This window comes from Nipponia nippon, unplaced genomic scaffold, assembly GCF_047370975.1.
Source record: "Nipponia nippon isolate SJK-2023a ecotype South Korea unplaced genomic scaffold, ASM4737097v1 scaffold_3, whole genome shotgun sequence".
In the NCBI taxonomy this organism is placed as follows: Eukaryota; Metazoa; Chordata; class Aves; order Pelecaniformes; family Threskiornithidae; genus Nipponia; species Nipponia nippon.
This window is the reverse complement of record NW_028262347.1, coordinates 117938143-117964338: the sequence shown is the minus strand read 5'-3', so window position 1 is coordinate 117964338 and position 26196 is coordinate 117938143. Positions and strand designations below refer to the sequence as shown.

Below are 26196 nucleotides of genomic sequence, written 5' to 3'. Positions count from 1 at the left end.
CATGGTGCTGACGTTAAAGACCAGAGGGAGGAGAGACAAGATCCGGACAATTATAGACCTTAACCTCGCCTCAGTAATATGCAGAGGTTTAAAACAAAGGCTTTTAGAAAAAAGGACAAATAAGAGTAGTTGAAATAATGGCAACCTGTTTCACTGGACAATATACATTTACCAAACCATTTACATCACATTTACCTAAAAAACAATTATCTACAGAAGGAAGTGTAGGTGTTCTCAGTATCTGGGCTTCAATAACGTCCTTACTATAGTGTCACAATGGGAAATTAGTAAACAAGCCATTATAACGGAATGGGATTTGGGCACTGAACAAGAAGCATCAATGAACAATCCTGAGAGGTACTGAGATTACCAGGGAGACTTCTTGAGGATCAGAATGGGTGCATTTTATGACACTATCACAAATTTAAGGTGTAATAATTGCATAAATTTAGACACTCTCAATTCACAGAAGCAGCAGAAAAAACATGCAGAATGAACTGGATGATCTTGGCTACTGGAAAAAATAGATCAAAATTCAAAAATAACTTAAAGATATTGTGCATTAGGATTAGCAACATGAACTTCTATAAAATGGAAGCTCATCAGTTGATAATGACTGAGAAGAACGAGTAGGAGCACTGCTTCATCAGAGAAAGTCTATGAGCCATTAATGACTTTCTCATGGATGCGGCACAAATGTCATTTTACTACATACCAAGCGAGGTGATCCCAATAAAGTAGGATTAAGGTTATTTAGCCAGGCACTGGTGAAATCTCACCTAGAATATCCCACAGGCTTTCTAATCATCCATGCTCAAGAGAGATGAACTCCTTGTGGAAAAGGCACAGAGATGAACTATTAGAATAACAGCAAAATAGATGAGGTTGCCTTAATTAGCCTTGCAAAAGGGAGGATTGATATCTATAAATATAATTCAAAGAGAATTCCAGGAAGGGAGATGAGCTGCTTACATTAAACAACGTATCAGAAAACAACTGAATATAAACTGGCCATTGATAAAGGTAGGCTATGAATTAGAAGATGCTTAGTCACTAAAATTATAACCTATTTTCCAATGAGACTGTGAACAAAACGCAAACTGTTTAAGATTAATACTCATATATTTTTTGAAAGGAGTTATAAAATATGGTGTTTACATTTAAAAACCACTGGTTTTGATGGCCAAGATGACAAATTCCAGCCTCTTTCTCACAGGAAGTTAAACACATCCAAAGATGTAACACCATTCCACCATCAAAGAATGCAAAGCAAGTTAAATAAGAGACAAAACCTTCTTTCTTTTTTTCAGTTCATTTCTTTGTATGAAACTGATTAGGATGGCCAAATCAAGAAAAAATTATTATTGCGCAAAGTTGCAGTTTATCATTCAAAATAAAATAATTAAAATAGCATTTTGAGATAAGGTTGTTTCTAAAAATATGTTTGAAAAAAATTTTTTTTTAATATGCAGTAATAAATCCACTAAAAAAATCCAGGGAAAGGTAGATACGTTGGCCTGATCTGGCCTTACCACAATACAACCTTTGAACAGATTAGGTAAAAAAACCAAAATGTCCAAGAAGCACCTCAGTGTGCCATCTACATTTCACTGCAGTGACAAACCTTAAAATTTTTTGAGCAAGCATGAAGCTTATGCTAACTTACTTAAACAGAGGAAACTCATGTTACATCATAGGGCCATTTCTTTTAACACTATTTCAAAGAAAAAAATTTAATCAAAAGCAACCTACAACCTAATTCTAAAGTCATTAAAAAAAATCAGCCTAAAAAACAGCATGATGTGCTGCTATTCCAACCAAATCTGTCTTCTAAAAAAACACAATAAAATCACAGAAGACTTATTCAGAAGTTTCTTAATACATAAAGAGCTTTTATAAGCCTCAGCTAAAACAAAACACCATTATTATATTCACCTTGAGACTCACATTGAGATTCTTAGAAGGTTTATGAGGTATTGCTAACCTAAAGGGAAATAAATTTCCCTGGGGAGTAACCCAGAAAAGCTTTATGGTTCAAGTTAGTAAAATCATTCACATAATCCCCATACCAGGATTTATTGGTTCCTCAAAAGTCGTAAGTCTAGGTATAGCAAGAAAGGACAACAGGAAGCTCTTTTGTTTCTGCAACAACAGCGTACCTTTGGAGTAGAAATTAATTCCTGTGCTTTTGCATAACGAAAATCTGCCTAAAAACCATCTCCAATTTTTCCAGAACGTATTTGACTTTGATAGAGATTACTTTCTTCACTAATCAGACAATGTCAGAAAAGTTTTCAGACCACACACGCATTTGATTCACATGTTTTGTTAGTAAGAACTGCATACCTATGTGAAAAGCTAGGGAATCCACAAATAATTTAAACTTCTTTCAATGTTTCTTGACCCGGACGCCATGGAAATCAGGGTCACAGTGACTAAAGAAGGCTTTAGCACCAGAATTCCACATATCAAGTTAATCAAAGTTAATTAACAGGACTGGATCACTAGAGGTTTCAATTCATATGAGCCAAAGGGTAAATTGCCTCTTTCTTTTAGTAGGCATCTGGCAAACACTTGAAAATAGCCTTTATTAGAACCAAAAGCCATGACTGATAACATTCAGACAGAATAAAGGAGTAGAATTTGAAATGTTAAGGCAATGTATGTTTTAAAAGCAAGCAGAGAGAGAGAAAATGGGACTCTCATTTTTCTTTCCATAACATCAGAAGCTCTTTTCTATAACAAATTTTCTTTCCTATTCAGGTGGTTTCACAGCAATACTTCTACCACTTCCTATGTCTTCTAAGTTTGGATTCTAAGCTGCTAAACTCCCCCCAGAAAAGTAGTCATTCTTAGTTCAAACCTCCATCTGGAATTTTATGGTGAAAAATGATCTTACAGCTGCAAAACGGTAGATAAATGCTACAGCTGACACAGAATTCAGGAAATTTTGCCACAAAATTCATATACCTTACGAGGGAGGGGAAGGAGGGAGATGCAATGAGGTAAAATGAAACATGAGAATTATCCACAGCAGAAACGGTTCAGTTACATCATATAGACCATGCTCTGCAAAGCACTGCATGCACCAATCATCTTTCATCATGTGAGCAGACTCACCGAAACCAATGAGTTTCCACAGTAATACCCTATATTGTTAAGTTTACTTCATATTTGATGCAAATGAAGCATAGTTTCTCTAAGAAACTAAATTTCTCACTAGTATGTGATAAAATTATCATCTCAGAAAGGAGACATAAAAACTTGAGAATAATTCAGAGCCATAATAACTGCCAGAGAAATAAGTGCTTTCTCCTACTCAAAGCTTATCACCATGGTATGAAAGGTTTGAGGTTTTTTTCTTCGTTTGTTTGGTTTACATATGCTTAGTTATGGTCTGTTTTATTAATCCTCCACAAACATAGCTTTAACATTAAAAAAAAAATTAAAATAGGAACAAGTTGTACATTTCAACCATAAGGCCAGCAATAAAATCCACCAGACAGAAAATTTCACACTACAAAGTGAATCGTATACTCCTCATCCTTCTCATTTCCCTGTTTATAATTAAACTAACCACGATAATAGGTGAGAATAATACTGGTATTTCTACTCCAGACCAAATAAGCAGCATGTGAAGAAGCAAATAATTCAAAGTTCCAATAGACATTAGAGTGAATGAGCACGCAGAAAACTAGAACATATTATCTTCAAGAAAAAAAAAAAAAAATCTCTTGTAGGTTAAAAAAATCTCTTGTAGGTTAAAAAAATCTCTTGTAGGTTAAAAAAAAAAAAACCTTTCAGAAATTGAGGTTTTTTTAAACAAAAATCCTTTAATACTTAACAAATCTTACAATATTGTTGTGAAACATCATTCTAAGACCAGGGTTTTATAGTAGTTTTATGCAGTTTAATCAAATTTTTCAGTGTGGATAAAGCACATCATGGTGCTCTTATTCCTCTTATTCCCATTCTCTTTTATCCTTATTCAACATTGTTACAAAATTTCAAAACTACCATCATAAGAACCCACAAGGGAAATCCCAGAGAGATGTGGCAGGTTATTTAAAAAATTAATATTATTTTTCTCTTATTTTCTCTAGTAGCAACATGTATACACTTTAGAGAGAACCCTACATACAATGATGAACTAAGCTATTACATTTCGAAAATCAGAATGAAAACATTACAGCAACATTAAAGAACCTTCAAAATAACTAAACTATCGGAGTAGGCACTGTTCATTGTATTCTGTTTTGCCCTTTCTCTTTTTGCTCTAGTTATTCTTTTTTACTCTGTCTACTCTGTGGTAAAAACAGTAAGTCTGTGGTAAAGAAAAGTAACTCAACACAACAATAACCACTTTGTGGAATTTCTGGTTTCAACCTTTACCCCCTTTAGAGTACCACAGCCATGTACACAGTAACACATAGTCAAAGCCATTATACTGCAAACGTGTATGAAATGCTACTGTTTAACAAGAAATCTGATCCACATAATTTGAAGGAAAAAAGATGAGGTTTTATTATTTTGCAAAATACATATTTTTCTTCGTGAAAACAGGTATGTTCGCTTTAAATCCTTTTTTTTTTATCAGTACATGAAAAAAAATTATTTGAAAGTGACTTACTGATGTAGTATTCTTGCACAATGCTTGTGTAACCATATATGGCAGAATATCCAAAAATGATAATCATAACCACATCTCTGCTGTCCAGCTCTACTATGTGTGCTGAATGACCTTCCACAGCATATTGTTGGCCATGTACAAGTACTGCAGGAGATCTGGAACTCCATGTTTGACTGTGTATGTTGAAAATCCACAGCTCATCAGTAACATTCCCGTTATTTGTTTCAATTTTGCCTCCATACATGTAGATGTCTTCCTGTAAAAATTAGAAGGGAGAGAAGATAAAGCAAATAATGGATTACAGAAAGATAACATCTGAACTGCATGCTTCTGTGCTGCGTAATATTTCATATCTGATCAATCTGATTTAAATCTTCACATTTAACTAATACGACATTAACCAGCTCAGTATCAGACACTAATCCCAGACAATGATATTTAAACTAAACCGACAATGATGATAAGGAGACTATTTCTCTGAAAAATAAACCCAGCCATGAAAATGACACCAAAATGAATCTCAACTGGATTACTTCAAGCAGAAAAACTTTAATTACATGGCTCTTCTAATTCATACTGCAGCAGTCTATTAGGAAAAAAAACTAAACAGAAAGGATATTATATTGTTTTCTCAAGGAACCGTTCACAGAACTAAAATGTGATTTTCCACACAGTCTACGGGGATTTCATTCAGCATGTGCACAAGAGAGCACATTCTCTCTTAATAGCAAAGTAACATAGGTCCTGAGAAACTTCACAGTCATCAGAGTCCAAAGAAAAGGGACAATGTGTGTATAGCATCCTCCTAGGCACATGTGCTAAAACCAAATCCCGTAAGAGGGTACTCTGAGTTCTTCTAAAGGGATGCAAAACAGGTTTTCCAGTCTTCATGAACCAAACACCTCAAACAGCAATGCCATCTGTTTTGATAAGTAATGAATGATTTACTTAAATATTGACTGAAAGGAAATCTTACTAAATCTTAAACTTCATCTAGAGTAGCAAACCAAGGCACAAAAAGTCACAGAACAAATTCCAGCTTGTTGGCTTCACAGACTGGCTCAAGGACAGTTTATCCTGGGTAGAAAAAACTGCCTCTGTTTCTGAGAATGATACTTAGTCTTTGCTAGGACATACCAGAACCACATACACTCTGCATCCCTTGTGTTTGTGTAGTTGGCAGTTATCTTCTGCATACTGCAATGTAATATTCTAGGGTTTACCCTAAATTCAATCTTACCTGGGTAAAGAAAAGAAAAAAAAAAAAAAAAAAAAAAAAAAAAACCACACACACAAAAAAAAGGAAGCTGCAGGTTTAGCACATTTGGCAAAGTTTTGCTTGGCATGGAACACTGAGCCTCAGAAAAAGAGGCTAGAAGATAAAGAAACTACCTAATATAAGAAGTTTGGATCAGCCATGCGGAAATTTCAGACTTATTGTACAAGGAGTTGATGGGATCTAAATCAAAATGTAAACTGCATGCTATTATCATCATACACGTCAAGAAAGATGAACTCAAACTGGCAGGCATGTAAAATATAGATGATCAGTAGAATGACACTCTATTTAGTCCAGCAAAACAAAGGTTGAATGGGTTATAATCCTGTCTATATACCTGCGGTTGATGGTAAACAACAGAGTCCAGGACCACACGAAAAACTTCCTCATTACTCAGAGAGATTAGTCAGTAAATGGCCAACCAAACTGCCTGACCTGTCTTCAAGAGTAGACTTGAAATTTATGCAGGATTTGCAACTATATTTCCATTTGAGGAAGGTAAACATTTCTTGATTTGGAACTTAAAGTTGCTCCTATGTAGTGATACTCTGTGTTACCGATTAGTTTGGACTGGTGGTGTTGGAACAAAAGGTGTTCACATCCTTCAACAGGAATTTGTAGTAGGATTACATATATATATCTGAACTCATTGTTTTCCTATGAGATAAAACAACATTTCAAAGAGCTTGGTGAAGACCCACAAAAGCTATAAGGAGGCTGTGCACTGATCCAAAGGAATGGCTTGAACAAATATTGTTCTTGAAAGGATTGTATGTATGTGGCTCATTCATTACACTGCCCCATCGATCTCAAAAGGCAAATCAGCATCACTAACATAGTGGACCAATTATTTTTTTTATTTTTAAATGCAGATAACAGACTACAGCAGAAAGACAGAGCTAATTAGGGAGTTGCAGGTGCTGTATAACAATATTTGAAAAAAAAGATTTCTGACACTGAGGAAAGACACTACACAAAAAAAGGTGACCTCAAGAGCTGCGTGAACTTTGAAACGATTACTCAGACAGCTGACAGTAAGAAAGTCCTCCTCACAGTTCTGCTTAAATGATTCAAAGTTCAGATAAAAGAACACTTCTATGAGGAACAATCTTTATAAATGACACAGCAGATCCTGTACACAAGACTATTCACAGAGAAAAAGACAAGAAGGTCATGACAACTGCTTTATCAACCACAAAAACAGATTTAACTAAGCTTTGCTCAGGGCTATTTCTGAGATTAAGAAGTTCCTAGTGCTGCTGAAAAACACTTTAAAAGTTAGTGATGATCAGCTGAACATGGAGAAAGAAAGGCTCACAGACCAAAGTCAGCAGAAGAAATACAAAATGAAAAAAGTTACATGCATAGTTATACCGGATAAAAGCCAACGTCCTACGCACACAAAGGTGGACATTTATCTGGAAAGCTTAATCAGGAAGGGATCGTAGGAAGGATACAAGTGCAAATGGTCCTAAGCAGCCTAAAGATTGTGAAGAAAAGAAGGAATTCCTTTATAAGCTTATACTACCTTTCTAACTTACTTATAAACTAAGTAGAAATCAAGGTATATGCTACAGGTGAGGCTTTCTGACAGACACAACACACAAGATACAGACCTTCAAGAGTGCTAGTACACAAAAACTGCTGATCTTTAAATGAATAAAGCATACTAGATATTTGTTTATAATAAGAGCATACCACAAGAGGAATGAGATGAAAAACAACAACAACAACAAAAAAGTATAAAACTGAGAGTCCTTGTGAAATTAGTGAGAAAAAGTGTCAAGAGTCTGGCCCAGATGGAAGATTTAAAAGATGTACTCCTCAGCCTGGAGGAGGGACAAGACCAAGAGGCAGACTGTCCAAGGAACAGATAACAAAACAACAGGCAGATAAGCACCAAGAAGATAGAAGGCCTCCAACACATTCATATTTTAAAGTTTTGGTACCATGTGTCAAAAGCAACACTCTTCATCACGGTGGCAGTTAGTGAAGGTGAATGTTTCCTCAATAAATTAACCTTGGTCATTTTGGATATATTACTTCACATTAATAAAATTATCTAAGCAGTTACATAAACCTTTAAAAACCTTGAGTTTTTTCAATGAAAATTTCATATAAATATTACCATATGCAAACTGAAGTACATAAAACTACACTGTATATTGAACTTGTAATTCAGAGTTCCTGCTCAGTAGGGAATTCCACCAAAAATGAGAAATTTCTTGCTGTAAACCGAGCAGGTAGGCAGCTCACTCATTCATGATATTCCCACCTACAGATCACATCAGTTGGTTTCTTGGCAACTGTTCAGGTGCAAGCCAACAAACAGCTGTATTAAAAAAAAAACAAAACAAAAAAAAAACAAAAACCAGCTAGTATAGCTCCTCTTAGCTTCAATGGAACCAAAACTTTCCAATAAATATTTCCATTTTCTCAAATCAGCTTTTTTCCCCTGAGAAAATTATTTCAGTAGAAATTTTTGATGAACCATAATGATAAAGGAAGATGACAAAAGGTATATGATCTGTAAATAGTTGACTGTGCATATTGGGCACAGAGGATGAGAGCAGAAGGCAGGAAGCATAAGATTAAAGCCAGGATTTGAACAAAACAGTTAAATCCCATTTCTCAAGAGAAGAAGAAAATATTAGTCTGATCTAGTATTTCTCTTACAGAGTAATGACTGACACACACATTTCCACTAGTCAAAATGGAAACAAGAGAATAGCTCAAATACAGGAGAAGAACTCAAAGTCAACTGTCACAATTTGGAAAGCTTGCTGGAGGAATTAAGACAATTTAAGGCAGTAAAATTCCTCTTAATTTTGTCACCTTATTGATATCATCAGCATCTTTGGAGAACATGTTTTTTTAAATAACCAAATAATTCAAATAAAATTAAATGCCTGGTGGGAGAGGGTAAAAAAAGAAGGAGCAAGACTCTTCTCAGTATTACCCAGTGAGCAGACAACAGGTGATGGGCACAAACTCGGTTACAAGAAATCCAATTTAAATGAAAAAAAAAAAAAAATTTCTTTTTACAGTGAGGATAGTCAAAGACTGGAACAGGTTGCTCAGAGACATTGAGGAACTGAATATCCCTGGAGATATTCAAAACCCAACTGGAAGACGTCTGGAGCAACCTGCTGTAGTTGACCATGCTTTGAGCAGAGAGGCTGGTCAAGGTGATCTCCAGAGGTCCTTTCCAACTTCAACTATTCTTTGTGATTCCATGAAAACAACCTCTGGAGTGCCTCTTCCTTATTTAATTTTCTATTACAAACAATAACAAAAGTAATCCATTGGATGATCATGAACAATATCCAAATTGTAAAAGTAAAAATATTTTTCTTTTTTAAATAAAAAAAAGAACACAAAACCAAAAACTTTGAAAAATCACTTACTTTGTGTGATTAAACAGATGACACAGGAAAAACACAGAGTTCTGGTAAACAACTGGCGATTGGCTTAGCAGTCTGAACTTTATAATTTGAGGGCAAAATTCTTTTAGAAGTCAGAAAGAGAAAATCTTTCAATGTGCATTTATCCTTAGAGTTACAGTAACAAAGACATTCAGGATCTACATGAAAGCACTAATTTCTGTAAATTAATAAAGGCTTCAAATCCAAAAATAAATCCTCCTTTAAGCGAGTAATCACAAATTAACATGGTGATTTGTGCATTTGAAGTTTCATAAAAACTGACAAAGTAACCCACAGAATTTCCATAAAACAGGTAAATGAATACTTATTTGTAATAGAGGTAAAAAGATAAAATATTGGAAAAATGACCAGTGATCCAGTATGCTTCAGCTGTCTCGTGTTCCTGATTTCCAAGGCCATGTACTTGGTAATTCCTGAAAAATCATGCCTCAAATCACCTAGCTTTTGCATAGTTTTAACAAGACTTCAAATCACTTCACCAATAAGCATTTTACAGTGAGAAAAAACTGAAACAGAGCAAGGAAGTTACTCAACAAGATCACCAAAAGAGCAAGTAAGAGCACCCACTTGTCTGATAAGTCTCAGTCAACAAACTATATGGCAGACCAGAGTAACTCTTCTACGTACTTCACATTGAATCCTGAACAGACAGCCAAAATCATTAGTTCCTTTGACCTTGGACAGGCTCTCTTCCATACACCATATCTCAGAGTTAATATTGATTTTATATTTCATATAAATGCAGCAATTCAAGAATTCTCTAAAGCCCATATTTTTATTCTTTTAGACTTTGCAATTTTTCTTTTTTCCAAAAAGAACAATACTTATCAGCTGCTCCGACTGTACCTGGGAACACTAAACTGTTAGGCAAATCCTGCCTGCATTCCAAAAGAATCTTATCGGGTAATTACCACAAAAAAAGTGTAAAGGAAATGCATAAGGAGGCAATTTATAATCCATTTATAATGAATTGGAAGTAAATCAATCATGTTAAAATAACCACATAATTTTCATTTTGTATTTCTTAACCATATCATGGCTGCATGGAAAAGCTTATCTCTCAGAAACGAGTTTTCTGCCTTAATTCTTATATAAGTCCAATCTGTTCCTGAAAATTTGGCCAACGAAATGCCACTCACAAACCACATGAAGAACAGTCATTCTCTATTTTCTTGAAACAAGATTATCTATCTGTTTTCCTCCCTTAGACTGTACCAATGCATATAGTATATAAATTAACGTTATGTAAACTAACAGCACTCAAAATTTCATCAAAACTTTTGTTCTCTATGCTTACCTGAAATTCCTAAAAGTTTAGTCAAACCTGTATATCATTAAGAAATTTCTGGATTTTTTTTTTCCAAGCAAAATACAAGTAAGACTCAAAAGAAGTCATCTGGCAATAACTCATCCATTACAAGCCTGTTTTCTGCATTCAATATGTGCCACCTGGTTTAGGACTGTCTAATGCCTCCTCTTCCTTTCCTCAGACCACTACCTCCTTTAATATGGTAACAACATCAAGAACATTCTTTCATGTGTTATATCAAAAGAAAAAAAAAAAAAAAAAAGAATAATCAACATCCCTACTTGATCCCATAATCCTCCCATTAGATCAGGGCTGACAGACTGGAAAGCAGTCTTCACTTAACTCTTCCTCCTGCAGCCTGCTTTATTATTCTTAGCTTATTGTGAAACTATATCCTCACCGAAGAAGAACCTGAGGAAGGAGAACCTGAGGAAGGGGAACCTGCTAAGTCACACAAGGAGCATAGTATAACCTAAGCTTCCCAACAGGACCAAATTCAAGTTCTAGACAGTAGACACTGCAGCAATTTGTATGTCAGGAGGTTAGCCTAATCAAGAGTGCTGTCACTTTATTTCTTCATTATTTCCACAGTTTTCCACGTTGTTGCTGGCCAGCACTAAAGGTATTAATTCATTGAAGGATTAGATTAAGTTGGTTCCTATATATCTTAAAAGTCAATAACTTTTTTCCTAGACTACAGTGCCATTCAAAATATAGGACAGGAAAATAAGGTAGTGTACTTTTGGCAAAAAAAAAAAAAATTGAAATTTACTTGTTTGCGGGAACAATCCTACAGTTACAGAAAATAGGCTGAAGAAAAGCAAGCAAATAAAACTATGTGAACAGAGCTTTAAAACTGCTGAAGATATAAGCTGGAATTTTAGCAGACATGTCAGTCTGATCTTCTGTACATTTAATATTTGGATTAAACATACTGGAAGGAATAAGTAATGGAGACTGCATAGAAAAGTATTAACTAGGCATCTGCTTTTAGATTTGCTAGACATAAAAGCCGATCAGGCTTAGACTTTCATTTTCAAACCAATTGGAATATAATGTTGAAACAAGGAATGAAAAATATCACTTTTTTTATGTAAAGGAACCAATCTCTTGATCAGGAAGGTCCACTTAATTGAAGAGGAACTCTGAGTAGGCTTTTATCTAGGCTACATGCAAAAAGTGTATGACAGCTCATCTAACCTACTTCTCTCATACTTCTTGGGTCTGCAAATCAGAATTAGAAAGGAAGTTGTGCATAAGATGTAATTTAAAGTCATAAAATAATAAAACTATGCAACTTGGTCATACAACCTAAGAATTTTTAATAGTTAGAAAAAAAAAAAAACACCAAACTTTTACATTCCTAGTGCTGTTCCAAATTACACTACCACAGCCAGCAAAAACAGGCACGTAAAATAATAACAAACCATTTAGTGAAAGATTTTGTCTCACTCATATTAAAGCAGAAAAAGTTTTTACTCTTTTTTGTTTTGTTAACACTAGCTTTTGATTAGACTAATAAAAAATACCAGAAGAGATATACAGACTCAACATCAATATCAATTAATTTGGAAAAGGAATCAAAGCAATTACCCTTTTTTAATAAAGTTTTAAAATTGGAAGTAACATTCATAAAACTCAAATGAGTCAAGTTAAATTTGACTACATATAAAATGGTCCGTATACTGGAAAACATCTTTATGATTACTACTATGTTAGCCTGCCTGTTTTCTTCATTCCTATTGCCACTCTCAAAGGAAACAAATCTCAGTGCCCAGTCATCCTTCCACTGTATTGGGACTACTAGCAACTGTTTAATTACAAGGTCGAATTCTGTGATACAACCACAAGCTCACTACTGAGTAAACTCCCAGCAATGACTATAGACTCACCCCACATGCAACTCCCTTTCTACTTTATTCCAGGGATCTAGTATTTATCAATTTACTGTCTAACTCCCTATCTAGTCACCATTTAGTAAAGCTATATGTACCTACTTTAAAAACCTCACAAGCCATTTCCTCCAGTCTCTTCATAATCCTATTTCTTATATAAATTATTTCAAAGTATGTTGACATTTTTCAGTATCAAGATGCCAGGAACTATGTATAATCTTTGAGATATGGGAGAACCAATTGCTGGCAGATATAGGTAGCACCTTCCCAATAACCAGTCTGAAGAGGCACTGAAGGTAATACTATCCAACAGTTTAGCTGGTCTAAAAGCAAGAACACTTTCATAATCTCTCCTCTATAAATGCATAAAAAGTCTTAGTCACTTGTTATAACTATACATCAGTGGAAGTCTTCTGATCTTTTTTTCTTGAGAATAGAGAAGTACAGTACTTCAGTTTTAACTAAAGAAGCTTTCTGAGGGAAATGGGCACAGTAACTTATTTCATTCTCCACAGAGTCAATTATATAGCTTCAATTTACCTTGCACCACAATCAGGCAATACTAGCTCTGTGCTCTCACTCTGGTGTAGCGCTAGGCTTTGAAATCTCAGGAGCTCAAGTCAAAAACTTAATCTAATTTCTTCTCTGTGGATATTTTTTCTCTCAACTATAAAGAAAACGTTACACACTGACTAGTACACAGCTCAAAACACAGCTCAAAGCTGCCATCTCTAGGTATTATGTTCTACTACCATTTGCATTAAATTATTTTTCTGTTTTTTTTTCAACAGACTGAACATCTGAAAGGAAAAATACCAAAAGTTTATCCTAACAAGTTAATTTAAGAACTTCTTTCAAAAGGATGTACTTTTTCACCTGAAATTTCTTCAACTTACATGATCAGCTCCTTTTGGCACATGTAATTTTTGACATTTGACATAATCACTAGTACAAGCAACATATTAGTTAATTATTTAACATGTGTGGGGCTGTGTTCATTATTAGTGAATTCTAATTACTAATAAACACATGTCTTTGACAACAGCAGCAGCTTCTTCACTACACACTTGCTTGTAGCTTTCTTTAACAAGAGTTGCATTTCCTCACTGAGATCCAAAAAGATCTCTGAATTAACACAGGCCTATTACATTTCATATTTGCTGGTAAAAGTATCTCTAAAATGGTTACCCTTTAGTCTGGAATATCTTAAGAAAATATTAGCACTGTCAAATAAAAAGGTTAAATGATATTTTAAGCCTTTATTCTGAACTGCTAAATGATACATTACTTGAATGTTTTCCAACTAAAAGGTCCACATTCTACAAGAACTGTAATAACCAAAGATACCAGTCAGAAAGATCTGACCTTTCAAAGAACAGATAATACATTAGTAATGAATCAGGGAACTGACAAGAAGAAAAGCAATTTTTGAGTTGATGTTGGGGCATGCACAGAATCTAGTTCATATTACTACTGAAAAACACCTCTACAGTATTAACCATGCCAGGCACAGATTTGTCATCTCTGGAAGAGCAATAGATGCCAGGGAAGAAAAAAAAAAAAAAAAAAAAAAAAAAAAATCCACCCACTACTACAATTCTGCTTAACTTCAAAAGGGGCACTATATAAAAGGAAGACTGATCATAAAAAGAAACTAAAAGGTATAACTAAAAGGATAAAATCTGTAATGACAACATGAAGATATTTTAAGGACATCTGCTCAGATCACATGAATGCTTCCTATTTAAAAAAAAAAAAAAAAAAAACAACAACAACAACGAAAACCACCACACACCACACAAAATTTCCCATTACAAATAACATAAATAAAGCTTACACGGAGACTATTAGAAGAAAAAGAATACTTCAAAATAAAGGTTCAAAAGCTCCAGCAGATTAAAACGCTGAGACATATAAAGGCAAGCCATGAAACAGTTTAATAATCTGCCTGCAGAATTATATATAAAGTACTAATAAATCATTTTTCAAATGCATTAGAAATACAGGAAGCTAGGTAATTTGTGGTGCCAACAGTCTGAAGAAGTATTCCAAGAAGATAAAGCCACAGCAATAAAATGAAGTTAATTTTCCCATGTGAGCTCTTCATGGTAGACTTTACAGGCATTTCCATAGCAGAAATTAATAGAGAAGGTTATAGTAAAAAAAAGAAAAACAAAACTGACAAAATAATCAGCAACAAGTCACCAGAATCAGCTCTGAAGGAATTTAAGAACAATACAGCTGACCCCTGTCCATAGTGTATAACTCCCTCCTTAAAACTGTGTCATTACCAAGAGACTGAAAAGCAACAGGCAGAAAGGACAGAATTCAGTGAACACATGGGTAAGACAGACTGAGGAAAAGTCTAACAACTTTTGAAAACAGAAGTTATACCTTGCAAATCATTGGGTTTTCCTGAAGGTCTGGTTGATACAGTTACCTGGAATTTCCAAAAGATGCTTGATAATGTTCCTCGTGCCTTAAAGAAACTAAGCTGCTCTGGGACAAGCAAGGCAGTTAACACAAAGGTAAATAATTTGATAAAGAAAAGTTTGGGGGAAGAAAATATGCTCACTTCTTAAATGAATAGAAGTCATTAGTGGTGTCCCACAGAGATCTACAATTGGGATTTGTTTGTTCAACATACTCAGAAACAATCTGGCACAGGGATGAATGGAAAAATTATAGTGTTTTTTTGGCAATACTATGTTACTCAAAATAGCTGAGACAAGGGTCAAAAGTAAAGAATTGCAGAAGAATCTCATAATACTGAATGTGCAATACAAGGACAAATAAAAGGATAAATAAAAGTTCACATAGATAAGCATGAAGTGATGCATAGGAATAAAAAACAATTTCAAGTCTGTACATACGATGGTGGGTTTTGAATTGACTAGAATGAGATGTTGAGGTTATAACCAATAGTTCTGTGAAAATACCAGTTCAAAGCCAAGAGCAGATTTTCAGAAAGCTAAAATACCATCAAGCATTAATAGGAAAAAATTAGACTGTTAAATCTATGACATCAATCTCTGAGGTACCAGTACACTAAAGACTGCGATTCCCGCTATTTCACAAGGGATATAACAGAACTAGAAGAGGAAGAGGCAATGACACAATGTTATCTAAGGTATGAAATAGCGTCTTTCTAGAGGATTATTAAAAATGCAAGGAATTTTCAGCATGAAAAAGAAATGATAGAGAGAGGATATGATGGACTTACAGAAAATCATGAGTGGTACAGAGAAAATAAATGGAAAATAGCATAAGAAGTAGGGATTAGCAAAATTAAACTAGTACCAGTTTTCCAGAAGGTGTTTTTTCTTCACAAACTACATGGGAATTCTTAGGCATAGGTTAGTATCAATATTAAAATAAATATATGGTCCAAAAATTTGGAAAAAATAAAAAAACATGGATTCATAATCTTTCCACAAAATTACTACACTACCTTAAAAAAATCCCAGCTGCAGACTAGGACAGTATTCTGAGGAAGCTTCTATACATTCTTGTCATTTTTTCTTGTATTCTTCCCTAGGCATTCGCTGTTACCCATTATTTAAGACATGTAACCAGGTTAGATGAACACTCTGGTATGACTTGATACAATCTGTTTTGTTCTTCCCTACAGGAGGTGTCTTACGCGAACAACTGAAAATTTGGGATACAAATTCTGTATTTCTCTGTCACAGTTAACAAGTTTGCCATCATCTGTACAAGGCTAAATTATGCACTGCATTCAATTTTGGTCCTTTATATTTTGGAGACATGACTAACACTAGCCAAAAATTAATAAATTAACAAAAGGCAATTTTTGTTTTTTTAATAAAGATCATTTCTCTCTATATATTCTATCAGTACAAAGAATCTTTTCTTTTTTTTAGTGAAATAAACCTTTAAAAGTGCTTGCAATAAAGCAGCATGCAGACTACATGATACCAGTAAAAGCAAAACTGCCAATAGTTCATCTTTATTTGAACTCACAGTAAAATGATACTATAGAATGACAGTTTGTATTTTAATAATAGTTTTGTTCTTTACTAAGAATAATAAAAAAAATAAACATTTATTTCTTACTGTCATGGCCTTTAGGTCATTAACAGGCCTTAATGGCCCTGACCAGCCTCAGCTGGGTCTCAGCCATGGACCCTCAGGCCCTGACTGCTTGTGATCCTGCCTCCTGGATGGACCTGGACCTGCACTGTAGGTATCCTGTCTCCTGGATGGACCCCTCAGGCATACGTTGTAGCCTTCTCTCCAGTCCTGTCTCTGGCTCTGTTTCCTTTTGCTCCTGACTGGACTCCCTGGATAGTCCCTGGACCTGGGTCATCGCTTGCCACGTCTGGGGCTGTCAAGTGTCCCTGGTACTGGGGATGGTGCCTTGTCAGCGAGCGCACTGCCCGTGCTGGAGTCACCCTTGTCTACCAGCTTGCCTTCACTTACTGCAGTTCCAATTATATTAGCCCCCTTTTATTTGTGGATCTAGCTTTAAGGGTTTATGGTCAGCTAATAAATGACTTAGATGTATTGCACAACTTCTGGAAAAAGACTGTGCAATAGATCTAAGTACTGAAGGAGACACTAATACAAAATGCTTAGGGACTAGAAATTAAATTATCCTCAAAAAACTGTGTTCATGGTGAATCATTTTAAGATTGCTAACAGCACACACAAAGAAATTGATTAAATAGGATGCTGAAGAGTCCAAACCTGATATAAAGCAAGAGTGTGTCCGTATCTCTGGAGTGGCCCTTTGGATACAGGCACTACGTTCCATATACTGCTTTCCAAATTGTAGCTAGAAGAGAAATAGAAAAGTAAACATTTTCTACCTGCAGAGAAATAGGGACTTTTGTATGTTTGAACTAACTTCTGTTCGGCAAAGTGTGCACACTTGATCAGTCACTGTTGTTTATCTGATGTCAATAATTTGTTAGCAGCTGTAACGTGATCACTTTTAACTGTTACAAGCGTACGAACTAGCAACAGCGTACTAAATGCTCACCAATGAAAACAGAAGCAGCTCTTTCAGGGACCCATCAACAATCTCAGAAAATAGGACTATAAGAAAAATCTCCAGAATTACATGAAAAGTTATGAAACTAGATTGCTAAGCTCACTGTTACTAGTCACACCAAAAAAAACCCACTAAACTGCTTATGCCACAATCTTTTGCACCACTTTGAAAACTTATTGTTGAGCTCCCTCTCAGATGTATGGTTAATTTTAATTTCCATTAAAGTTTTAATTAACAATTAATCCATTAATGGATTAAAACACAACAAGATGGAAGAGAGGTAAAAAATAAGATGACAGAGATAGAAAAAGAAACCAAAGATGACGGAATTTGTTTTGGATGATTGCAAAGGTGTGGAAGAAAACAAGAGGCGGGCAAAAATAGAGTAAACATGCTAATAAACATACCCTAATACTTTCATTTACCACATTTAGAGCCTGTACATATATACAAGTCACCATACAAACTGTCATAAATATGAAGAAGTGAAATACGGATGACCTGCCTAACCCCACTGGCAGGGCACCAACAGGCTAAGTGCATGCATTAAATACAAGTCTCCTATAATGATAAATTAACTTCAATAATGCTAATAGCAGTCTAGATGTACTATCTGAAAATATCAGCACATGGATTTCTTTTACTGTTTTATCACTACAAACAATTTTATGCTTTGCATCGAAGTATATAGCAACAGTTTTCATGAAACTGAAGAAATTACACATTAGTATTGCACAGAGATCAATATTACCCATATTTTAACTGTTTTTAAATCATAAGAAAATTACAAGCAGAAAATACCACCGCTAATGAAGAATCTAAAAACATATAAAACTTTCAGTTAAATTGCAGGATGGAGACTACCCCCCTGGTAAGATCAGCTTTCCCTAAGCCACATCAGAAGGGACATGACAAAGGAGAAATCACTTACTTCAACACCATTTGGAATGAACTGTAGTTAAAAGTGTATCCACCAATCACCCACATAAATTTCCCGTGTAGGACTGCCTTATGGGAAGCCCGGCCCACAGAAGGGCTGAATGGCTTTACATTTGGTAGAATCCAGTAAGACTCCGTGGAAGGGACATTCAAAGAACAATCTGGACCTGTTTTGTAAACAAATGTGCAATTTGTACAATCTGTTAGACAGGGATGTTAAAGCCAATAAAGCAGAAACAGGGGAGGCTTAATTACAGATGTCAGGATTGCTCATTCTGATAAAATACAGTATACACTTTTATGTTTAACAGATGCTCAATGAAAAAAATTGATGACAAGGGATGTCAGTCAAATTGAAAGTGTTAGATTAGCTCAAATAATGATAGATTTCTGTATTCTTCTCAGAAAACACACTCTGTGAGTCACAAATTGAAAGAAAGGTGTAGTGCATCATATTTTTAGATGCTGTATAGGTCTAACGTGTAGCACAGTATACACTGTATATATATATATATATATATATATATATTTATATATATATATACACACACACACATACATACACACACACACCCCCCTCTGGAGAAAAACTATACCACATTTGAACTAACCAGAGTAAGCTTATATCAAAGCAAATAACGTTACAGTAAATTAAGTTACAATATAGATTATATTATATTAAATTTCAGGAATCAAAATTTGCCCTTTGCCAATGCCATTCTGCATTGTCTTTAAAAAATAAAACACACTGTAAAGTGCTTTATAAAAAGAATTATTTGAATATTTAAGTTTCATAAAATTTTATAGATCATTCTACAAAGCTACCAAAACCCACAATTATGTATTATTTTGTTAATGTTAATATAAAATATAACATATTTTAGCCAATTACTTTTGCTAAATAAGGAAAAGTCAGCAAAATGGGTCATTTTTAAGTTACATTATTATTAAAATCATGAATAGCAGAAATATTTATTTTTCACTTGTTCTGTAATAACCAAAATGTGATCTCTTCATCATTAGTTTATGCTCTAGATGTTGGAAGAACTTTAAAATCTTGTTATTTAAAACCTGAATACATTCAGAACTTCACTTAAAAAAAAAAAAAGACAGCATATGCACTATTTGCCTCTTGTCGATGACTCTACATCATTACTGACTGGCTTTATTTCTAGATGGGGAACACTGAATTTTTCGGACACCAACGTGTTCCGCTTTAAGCATTATCAATCATGGAATTGAAATTTTTATCATCAGTGATGGCATACAGATATTGTATGACAACCAAATTATTACTACATCCCTCAACTGGGGTAAATCCTTCCCTCAAGCTACTGGACATTACAAAAAAACAAAGCTGTTGAAGTCAGACTGGGCATAACCTTCTTTGGAAGCTCAGTGATAACATGCTAAAAAGAAATATTAAAAAAAAAAACCACACAAACCAAAAAACACACTCAAAAAGTAAAAAGCAAACACACAGGAAAAAAAACTAGTCTGCATCCCAAATGTCACACGACATCAACTTTTTAAAAAGGTTCCAGGGAAGATCTGGAAAACTACTAGCCTGCTATGCTTCTGTTTCTACCAGACGAATCAGCAGAAACTATAAGAATGGACAGAATTAGTCAATAGATTGATAATTGCCATTTACTCATAAAAATCAGTATAGCTTTCGTAAAGAGAAGGCCTGTCTTCCAAACCTATTAAAGTTCTTTGGAGATATCAAGATGGGGTGATCCAATCGATACATTGACACGGATTTTCACAAAGCTTTTAACAGAATTCCTCACCAAAGACTTTTAAGGAAACTTGATTGTTGTAGCAAGAGAATGAAGGCCTTTGCATGGCTAAATAATTGACTGTAAGATATAGTAAGAAATAGTAGACAGGAGTAAATAGCCACTTTTTAAAGGGAGGAAGGTCACCCGTGGAGTCCCCACAAGGATTTCTGCTGGTACCCAGCATATTCCACATACACATTAATGATCCTGAAAGAGGATGAGCAGTGAAGAAAGTTTGCTGTAAAGGCAATTACTGGAGGGTAGGAAAAGTAAGATCAGGTTTGAAGAACCACAGAACAAGTTCTTGTCTGACCATGTGACTGAGCAATAAAATGACACATGAAATTCAACATAGATAAATTTAAAACTATGTAAGCTATGTTTTAGCTTGACTAAAAAGAAAATAGACTCTTAACTAACCATCACTAGTCAGTAGTAAAGACTCATCCTAAGATAACTCATGAAAATATTACCTCAATACCCAGCAACGGTCAAAAAAGCAAATCATGTTACGAAGAGAGAACACTGTTACCCCACAGTATAAATCAGTGGTTTGCCTACACTTAGAAAACTGTATGCCCTGCTCAAAAAGAAGATATATTAGAGCTGGAGACTGTTTACAGAAGAGTAATAAAGTTCAAAGGAATCAAATGGCTTCTACAATTGGAAATACTGAGTTGGGTAGCACTTTTTCCACTTGGAAAAAAAAAATTGGAAGCAAATTAAAAATGTCTATAAAATAAGTGATAAGTGAATAAGGCGGATATGAGGAGACTACAGTCCCTTTGAATATAAGAACCAAGATTTATCAAATGCAGCTTGAAGAAGCCATATTCAAAACAAACAAGAGGAGATAGCTCAAAAAGCATCAGACCTCCTTGGCAAGGAACCCTGACAAAGGATGCTCTGGATGCAAAGGTTTACACTTGGTCAAAGAGAGACCAGACAAGCATTTAAAAGAGAGAGCTGCTGAAGTTTACTAAATAAACTAAATAAGTAATTTACATCAAGTTCATGATTTTAAAACATATTATCCTTTGGCAAGGGGGCTGGGGAGGGGAAGATTACATTTTTCCAATGTGTATTATCATTTTTCGGGCAACTTGTTACAATTACTTCTTACACACAACGACCAGGCAAATAATCTGTACCTAACCAGTTGTCAACTTTTCCTAATAGTCTGTAGAAGAACGATGTCCACTTGTATCCAAATTACCCTCCATTTGTTAAATGATGGAGACACTCAATTCCCATTGTTCATTATACCTTCTCACCAGAAAAGATTAATGGTATTTGAATGAGGTCTAATGAGAGTATGAACAATTCAGTATATTATTTCTTAAGCATTAATAATAGATACTGTAACAGAATTGTAACCTCAGCAAGATTCTGATTTGGTAAATCACTGCAGGAAACACTTAATTTGAATCCAAAAGTGCTTAAAAACAAACAATTGATTAGGTATTCTTTGATCAGGGAAGAGCTTAGAATTATGAAAACGGTGCCTCCAGTCAGAAAATGAAAACACATGTATGTCTTTTATTGCAGCTACCGTTCTGGCACAGAAATGTAGTGGTGAACAGTGTCTCCTAGTGGCAAACGATGAATAAAACACACAAACTACTCGCATGCCAATTGATTGGAGATTTTCATTTCTGGAGACAGGGAACCACAAGAATTCATATAGCCAATCCAAAATATATTCAGATGACATTGACTGTGTTGAAATGAGCACAAGCAAAAACCTTCTATAGAAAGTTAACAATGCAAAAATCTTAACAATACTGTTAACCAGGTCAGTGACTGAAAGAACAACGCAGGTAACTTTCTTACAGCCTCAGTGCTTCATTGCTGTTCTACGCTGAACGACAGGAAAGGTGAGATAGAGAGCAGAAACACCATATCCCCGGGTCTTGTTCTGGCGAGGAGGAAGGACACATTCTAAGGAGACACACCTGAACTCAGGAGCTGGAAAGCAGCAGGTTTTCTTCAAAGAACACCTCAATACCCTGTGCATGATGCACACATGCATTAAAGTGACATCAGCTGACATTGTCAACAGAAGAGGCACCCCTGGCCTCCCCTCACTGCCTCCCCTTCAGCTATCATTACTACCAGCACCAGTTTTCACATGGCTGCACCATGAACCAGACGAGGGAATGCAGCCAGGTTAAAACTTGCTTTTATTTTTAGCCAGGCTAGCTTTTAATCCATATGTGTTCCCTTATGCATTTCACCTTGCCCACATGCACAGGGTTGTGCCAACACAAGTAAGCCTGTGCGGCCAGGACTGCCTCTTCAGTGAAAGTGTAAAATGTTCATGGATTTATCACAGTATGTATCAATCCGTACAAAAATTGAATATATAGTCGAAAAAACCCAAAGCAATAGAATAATACTGACTTCTACTGAAACATAATTTAAAGAGCAAATGCTTTTGTGTGGCTATCGCCTTATAAAGGCAAGGTAAATGTAGGACTTATAATTTACAGATTTTCCTAAATACATATCCCATAAATACATTTTTCTTCAGAAACATCACATTCACTAAATACATGCCTTTTGTGCAACAGAGCATTACAGCTGCAGAACAAAGATAATGAAAAATATGTTTTATTATTTTCTATGCAAATATGATTTTTCTCCATTTATTTCAAATTGGATTTTTTTCTTATCTTCCTAATGTGTCACTCAATCCACTGGGAAAAAAGAAATGAAAGCTTTAAAAAACAGCAAACAACTTTATAAACCTGAACTGGAAGCCAATTACGTTATCCTCAAAACTAGGAAAAAATTCTATAGGTTTAAAAAAGCGATTTACCCACACAAGAGAAGGAATCTAATTTCTATTTATTGAGGAGTTTCATGAACTGCCAAAGTAACAATCTGTTCCAGTAGTTCAAGTCATAAGATCAATTTCCACCTAATGAGAAAACATCATCTACTGTCTTCAACTCTAATCTTTTCCTTTGGGATCACAGGAAAAAAGCAAAAGTATTGATGTGTTGAATATAAATGTCACAGCCCTGTTTTTCACACAATCTAATCAAAGCATTTAAATAAAGTATTTGTTGTTATTTATTCTGCATTTGTTTGATATCTGATCAGTTGAGTTGAGAGTTATTGCTTTAACATAATTTTTCAACCACCAAAAATACAAACTCAATATTACTATTCTCAAGTACACAATAAAATCTTCATATGATAACGAATTTGAGATTATGAAAAATATTTTTGAGAAAAGAAAATATATCTGAATATACTTTCAATAAAAATTCTGTTGCAAGTTTTACCAAGCAGCATTATCACCTTTCTTACAGGAAAGTGATGAGATAGTAACTACATAAAAATACAAAGTTGCTATGTAAATGAAAAGGTAAATGTTGTTCAAGAATGGCTCACCGGCATTCTAATAGTAGGTGTATTCATGTAGTCCTACGCTGCCACTGCACAGCTCTGCAACACCCATATGGGATGTAATTATTTCCCCTCTCCTGCAAATAGTCTTGCTCCAAATGAGATTTAATGGTAGAGAGATCCTGGATAGGTCTCCAGCTAAAGCAGCATGGTAGCAAGCTGTGCCAGGACTCGGCCTCCTCCATGAATGAAATAGTCATAAATCCTAATGCACAAAAGCTGATGCAGTTCTTGAAATGCCATCTGGTTGCTATTATTCAGTCCCATTTCTTTCCTCAGCCAGGAAGAGCAGATCATCCAAGGGCAATCTGGCCTTGGGGAATCTGCAGGGCAAGTCTGAGCAGGCAAGCCAAAAGGGCTGCATTGCCTGCCACTGGCAGGTACTGCTCAACAGCACCCTTTAACTGTTTGACTTCAGGTCTCAAACTCAAGATCAGCTAGGCTGGTACAGAAGAATAAGGCCTGATGCCACGGCAGTCTTTACTGGAAGCACATCGCATGGAAAGCCTTCCTAGTCTTTTGCGACCGAGCACAAGTATACTCTTCGGTAGATTCTGCATGAGATTTGTCATCTTAATATTAAACAAAAAAATGTTTTGCTTCTTACTCTCAAAAAGAAACAGGGACTTTCAGATTAGCAGTAGCCGACACTACCCATTGGATTAGAGATTCTGAGACTTCATGCTAATGCCAGTAGGATATCAAGCTCTAATATCTCTGCTAACAACTTTTAGAAAACTTCACAGATCTAATAGTCAAAAGCCTCCTTCCAATTTTCAAACTAGATGCATTGATGGGAAGTTTACCCCAATTATTCTTCTACCAGTGTTGATATCACTGGACTTAAAGAGCTGGTCTGTCTTTTAAGTCTACACATACCACACATGTTTATAAACAGCAACACTATTCCCTCCCAGCCTCCATTTTACCAGTTTAAGCAAACCATGCTCTGTTAGTATCTTCCATAGCCCTAATGGTTCTCCCTCTGAGCCCGTTTCAATTTGTATTCATAAAATTGTAGTAACAAAAATGACATCTAGTACTAACGTTTTCATATATTTAACTGTAGATTTTGTGACTGATATCCTACTAGTGCACTTGACACTTTACAGCCTATAGTTCATAGAGTATATAAAATTAAGCATATAAATTAGTTCATACTCTAATTGAGATAGACAAGCAAGTTTTCTCCCATGTCACCTTCCACACTTCAATCCAAGATTATAAAACAAATTCTTAATACTCTTAGTCCATAGAATGTACAATTTATACTGAAGTAATTACATCCCACACATTAAGGATATTCTGACCCGTCTTCATATTTAAAGTAACTCCCACCTTTGTATTACTAGATTTCATTAGCGGTCTTGTGACTAGATTATAAAAATTATGTAACGCGATCAGTCCCATGATCAGTCTTTAAGTAATACTGATATCTTTCCATCCTAAGTTACTTATTCAGCACGCCCACTCACATTTCACAATTAACAAGCTGTGTTCCCCTTACTGTTCTCCTACGTACTCCCTGACTTCTTCAGTTTCAATGACTTCCTATCATCAAATGCTGAGGTTCAGATAAAATACATTGCATTGTCTTGTCACTTTTCTTACAAATTATTTTAGTACGAACTACGTTGATAAATCCACATTTCAACTGTTTCACTATTCAATCACACCATATGTTTAATTATTTCTTTCCTCACATTATAGTCTAGATCTTTACTCACTGCTGAAATCAAGCTAAGAAGTTTGAACTGCCTGAATCACTTTCTTCCTATTCTTAAATAAAGGTGCTACAGATAATGAGCTAAAATTAGTATCTTCCCTTATCAGGGAGATCAGCACTATCTATCCCCTTCTTGTGTTCAGGATATAGTACTGCATTTGTTCATTAGCTTAATCAAGTGTTTGCATGTTCTACCTTGCTACATTTATGTGCACACATTTTAAAAAAAAAATATTTAGCAGGTCATAGGTTTATTTTAAATGGATGACATTTTTCATTAAAACTCACAAATAGTAGGGGAACCCCTTCCTAAATCTCAGCCTCACTGCACATACAGAGCATTATCAACCATTTAAACGCAGCCAACCATTTATTGAAATGAATCCACTAAATTCTATTAAACCTGCTCTCTGTGGTGGATGACACCACAAAGGTATTTGAAACTGAAGTTGGCTCTTCATTTAACTGTGATGTTCTTTTTCAATAAGAATACTTAATTTTCTGACACAGAATTCTCAGACACTAAATTTCTAATTTCTAATTGTCAGATGACACCACAAATGTGCATATATCGTATTAATGCACATCTATTTAACAGGACATCTCCCAGACTGTAAAACCGCAGTTTCTTCCAACTGAATTGATACTTGGCCAGGAGAAAACCTGAAAAGTAAAATCTAGACAAAGGGGGGGATTATCACAGGGCAGAACAGTTAAAAGACACCTGCTTCTAATTTTTTTTTCCTTCCATAAA

General features: G+C 35.1%; 1 protein-coding gene across 3 annotated transcripts in view; it reads right to left on the bottom strand.

Moving 5' to 3' along the window:
• Window positions 1-26196, bottom strand: part of ATRNL1 (attractin like 1) — a 528683-nt gene that overhangs the window by 446991 nt on the left and 55496 nt on the right. For all 3 annotated transcript variants that reach the window (XM_087766532.1, XM_087766530.1, XM_009476061.2), the window contains exons 6-8: window positions 18508-18682; window positions 17270-17357; window positions 4631-4886 (exon numbers count right to left, since the gene is read on the bottom strand). In XM_087766532.1, the coding sequence (XP_087622658.1) occupies window positions 4631-4886; window positions 17270-17357; window positions 18508-18682 (519 nt within the window). The remainder of the gene's footprint in view (window positions 1-4630; window positions 4887-17269; window positions 17358-18507; window positions 18683-26196) is intronic.